At 37.7% G+C, this 4,234-nt stretch overlaps 1 protein-coding gene across 1 annotated transcript; it reads right to left on the bottom strand.

Annotated features, from left to right (window-relative positions):
- Window positions 1–218: 218 nt before the first annotated feature.
- Window positions 219–3,561, bottom strand: LOC110034571. The gene is made up of 5 exons (XM_020738852.1): window positions 3,106–3,561; window positions 2,426–3,022; window positions 1,544–1,632; window positions 1,321–1,387; window positions 219–548 (listed from the first exon to the last, which is right to left on the bottom strand). The coding sequence occupies exons 1-5, from the start codon at window positions 3,559–3,561 to the stop codon at window positions 219–221; spliced, it is 1,539 nt and encodes a 512-aa protein (XP_020594511.1).
- Between the last annotated feature and the right edge of the window lie 673 nt (window positions 3,562–4,234).

A 4,234-nucleotide genomic window follows, 5' to 3' on the forward strand; every position in this document is an offset into this window, starting at 1 on the left:
CAATCCCTACAATGAAGATAAGGAATGAATAAGGTGTCCCCATGTAGTAGGAGAGCTAAATGATTAGGAGGTATAGTCCCTACAACAATCTCTTCAGTTTCCTTCCCCCTGATTGCCAAACTGTGTGCTGGAGTGTTTCCTTCTCTAATTATGTGTTGGAAATGCACATGAACCTTACTCAACAGTCGTTTAATATTATTGTGCCACCAAACAAGGTTCTATGGAGCAGCTTCCACATTATTCAGAATTTTAATGCATCTACTGGAATCAGATTCTATTACCAATTTAGGGATGTTACATTGCTTGGAAAGGTATATAGCCCAGAAGATGGCTATCATTTCAGTTTCAAGTTCATCATTAGCCCAAGTAGGGGATGAGAAGTAGAAAATACACTTTCCTAGGGAGTTCCTAATAACTCCACCCACACCAGCAGCCTCCTTAGAGAAGTTTCCATCAATATTAGCCTTCAGCCATCCCTTAAGTGGGGGGGTCCAAAGGACCAAAGTAGGCTTGCTTACCTTCATATTGATCCCACTGGGCATCCAAATCTAGAAAATATTGGGATATTTCTGATGCATTATAATCTTTTGCATATAGTAAGTGCAATTTAAGACCACTACCTTTTCCATAGGTTTCATACTTTCATACTTAACTTGATTTCTACACATCCAAATGAACCATGCCACAACACAAGGAATGATTATCATCTTAGCTTCTAGCCACTCCTTCCAACAATCCAAAAAGTTTTGCCAACTGACATTCAAAGTATCAATGCTGAGCTGATTCAATAGAGCATACCAAACCTTTTGGGAGAAACTACAAAAGAAAAATAAATGTTCTCGACTTTCTTCATTCTTGATACACAGCCAACAACAAGAGGGACCCCTAAGCCCTTTCAATTTCAAAATATCATCACATGGTAGAAAGGAATTCCACAGCCTCCAACAAAAAAAGGACATAGAAGGGGTCAACTACTTCCCCCAAATAAATTTCCCCCACATAATAGGTTGCCAACGAAACAATTGCTGGAAAATGTAAGCTGAAAAATTCTGTGAGGGAGCCTGTTTAGTTATGAGTTTATATTTTTATCCAAGATTTATTTTAGTTTTCTTCACCCAATACATTTGCTCTTCAGTTACGATTGTTGCCAGCAAATTACAATTCCATTGATTTTTCAGTCCAGAATTCCTTCACTTTAGTTCCAGAGTTTGGATTGGAGGTGTCAATTCTTTTCCAATTCCAAATTCATTTATCTAGCCAGAAATTAATTTGTCCTTCTCAAATTTCCCAAATAAACAGATCCTCAGCTTTATGCCTCACCTCCGAAAGTTTAGTCCAAAGCCTGGAATCCCCAACTTTCTTCTTAGCCAAGTTAGGGTGAACAGTCCTGCAGTATTTCCCCTTCAAAAACAAAGCCCAAAGACTATCTTGGGCTCTAAACTTTATCTAGAGTTTACAAAGATTTATGACACTAAGGTGCTGAAAATCCTTAAAGCCTAAACCACCTGCATGTAGAGGCTTACACAATTTATGCCAAGCTAACCAATGAAACTGTTTCTTCTGACCAGCCCAAAGAAATTTATTAAACATTCTGCCAAGCCTTATCTGAGTTCCCTTCTTCATAGTAAACATCTGAAGAGCATAAGAAGGTATAGAAGTTAAGATGCTTTTCAAAAGAGTGATCCTACCTCCATTAGATAGGAAGTAATTTGTCCAGCATTGAAGTTGTTTCTGAATTTGATCAATTACCACATTGAATTGAGTTTGTATAGTTCTCCCTTTTCTCAATTGAACACTAAGATAATTGATATGTAAAGAGTTCAAGCTAAATCCAGTATGCTGTGCAATCCATTGCTTAATCTGTGGAAGAGTATGAGAGCTAGTAAAAATTTAACACTTTTGTTTGTTAAGATACATACCAGATGATCTTTGGAAGTGTTTCAGAATTTGATTGAGAGACTTTACTGCATTCTTGGTAGCCTTAGAGAAAATGATTATATCATCTGTAGAGGACAGATGAATCACACTAATATTGGATCTATGCTGATAGTCCAAATGTGGAGAAGATAGAAACTTTTGATTACGAAGCCTAGAAAGATAATCCATAGCTAAAATAAAGATAGTAGGGGACAAGGGATCTCCTTGTTTAATTCCCCTAGTGGCATTAAAGAAGCCTTGACTCTTGAAATTAATTAAAATAGAATGGTTGTTGCAAATGAGCCATATTCTAATCAAATTGGCAAAGTCTCCAGAAAACTCCCTAGACTTCAAGGTATCAAAAATTCCAGTTAATAGTATCTTAGGCTTTTTGAATATCCAATTTCATAATGAGATTGCTGCCTCTACATTTTCTATCCAAATATAGTAGCAGTTCCTGGGCCAAAAGGATGTTATCAGATATTTGCCTTCCTTTCATAAAAGCCACCTGATTCTTGCTTATCAGCTGCTGAAGATGAGGTTGGAGTCTGGTACTCATAATCTTGCTGATAACTTTAGAAATGACATTAGTTAGGCTGATTGGTCTAAAGTCTCCCCATCTCATCCTGCTGGAATTTTTAGGAATCAAGGTTATAGTGGAAACAGTAAAGTAATTAGGGGGGTCAATACCTCTAAAGAAGCTTTGCACAGCATCAACAAACTCCCCACAGATAATATTCCAAGTGGCTTTATTAAATTTTGTAGTGAAGCCATCTGGGCCAACAACCTTTTGGTCATCAAAGGAGTCCAAGGCAGCTTTAATTTCACCTTCCAAAGGAGTGTTATTTAGATTCAAATTGTGGACATAATCTTTGCAATCAGAGAATGTATCCATCTTAATTTGAGCTCTAGAGGGGGACTGCTCCTTAAAGATATTTTGAAAGTAATTTACAGCATCTTGGGCAATATACTCAGCATCAGTCAGCACCTGGCCAGCAGAGTCCTGAATAGATAAAATCATGTTGTTTTTCCTTCTGAAGTTAATGCAGGCATGGTAATACCTTGAGTTTCTATCTTCTTCCATAAATTTGGTAACAGCAGCTTTCTGTTTCAGAAAACATTCAGTGTAACTGGTATGGAGTAACAACTCTTCATTAGCTTTATGGAGGTCAACTTCAGAAATCAAACCCCTTTGATCACTTTATTTTGAGCCTGAATCAAGTTCTCATGTATGTTACCAATAGTGTCCCAATTCCACTGCCTCAGCTTAGATGCCACCTTCTTTAGGAGTTTCCACAGATTTATCCAGGGATTAGTATCACCTTCAGACCTCCAAACTTTACCTACTACATCCATAAATTGAGGGTGGAGGGTCCACATGTTCTGAAACCTGAAAGGAGCTCTCAATGGGCTTTCAGCATTTTGGATTGTGCACAGGAGGGACCTATGGTCAGATCCTGCCATGGCCAAATGAGAAATGACAGTGAAAGGGAATGCTTGAACCCATTTTGAGTTACCAAGAATTCTGTCAAGTCTTTCCCACATGGAACCCCTTCTCCAAGTAAAGTCAGGACCTTGATACCCCAAATCAAATAATTCAGCCTCAGCAAGGAAATCATTGAATCTATTCATGGCAGCAGCCATAGGTGGCCTACCACCTCTTCTTTCAGAAGGAGAAGATATACAGTTTAAATCACCCCCAAAATCCAAAAAGAGTTCAGAGACTGACCAATTTTAGTTAACTCAGTCCATAAGGTGGATTGATTAAATGCAAGACTGCTAGCATAAATGAAGGTTGCATAGCCAATATGAGCACCAATATGGAATTGGATGTGAACAAATTGAGAATGATTTAACAGCACAGACCACTAAAGTTCATCTCTAGCAAAAAGCCAAATTTTGTTATTTATATTGGAGAAATGATCAAATTGAGGGAAATTTTTTTGAATTTTATGGAAGTTTTTAGTAACCAAAGGTTCAAGAATGGCAAAACACCACACTTTATGAATTCTCACGAAATTTTTTAGTCTCTTTAGAGAGGAGGGGTGAGCAACACCCCTAATATTCCAAACAAGGAACTTAATCATTGAGAAAAGGTCCTCCCTCTCCCCCTAGTCCTAGGAAGGTGATCCACATTAGAAGTTCCCTCCATAGGCTGTTTATTTTCAACTTCACCTTTTTTCTTCTTATGGCTTCTTTGTACTTGCCAATCTTCTGTTAGAACATCTGCCAAGCTATTGATAGTATGATCTTCAACCCTAAAGGGGTTTAAGTTGAATAAGTTGTCATCTTGTATTATCTTTTCCTTTAAATTATT

The sequence above is a fragment of the Phalaenopsis equestris genome, unplaced genomic scaffold, assembly GCF_001263595.1.
Source record: "Phalaenopsis equestris unplaced genomic scaffold, ASM126359v1 Scaffold000002, whole genome shotgun sequence".
NCBI lineage: Eukaryota > Viridiplantae > Streptophyta > Magnoliopsida > Asparagales > Orchidaceae > Phalaenopsis > Phalaenopsis equestris.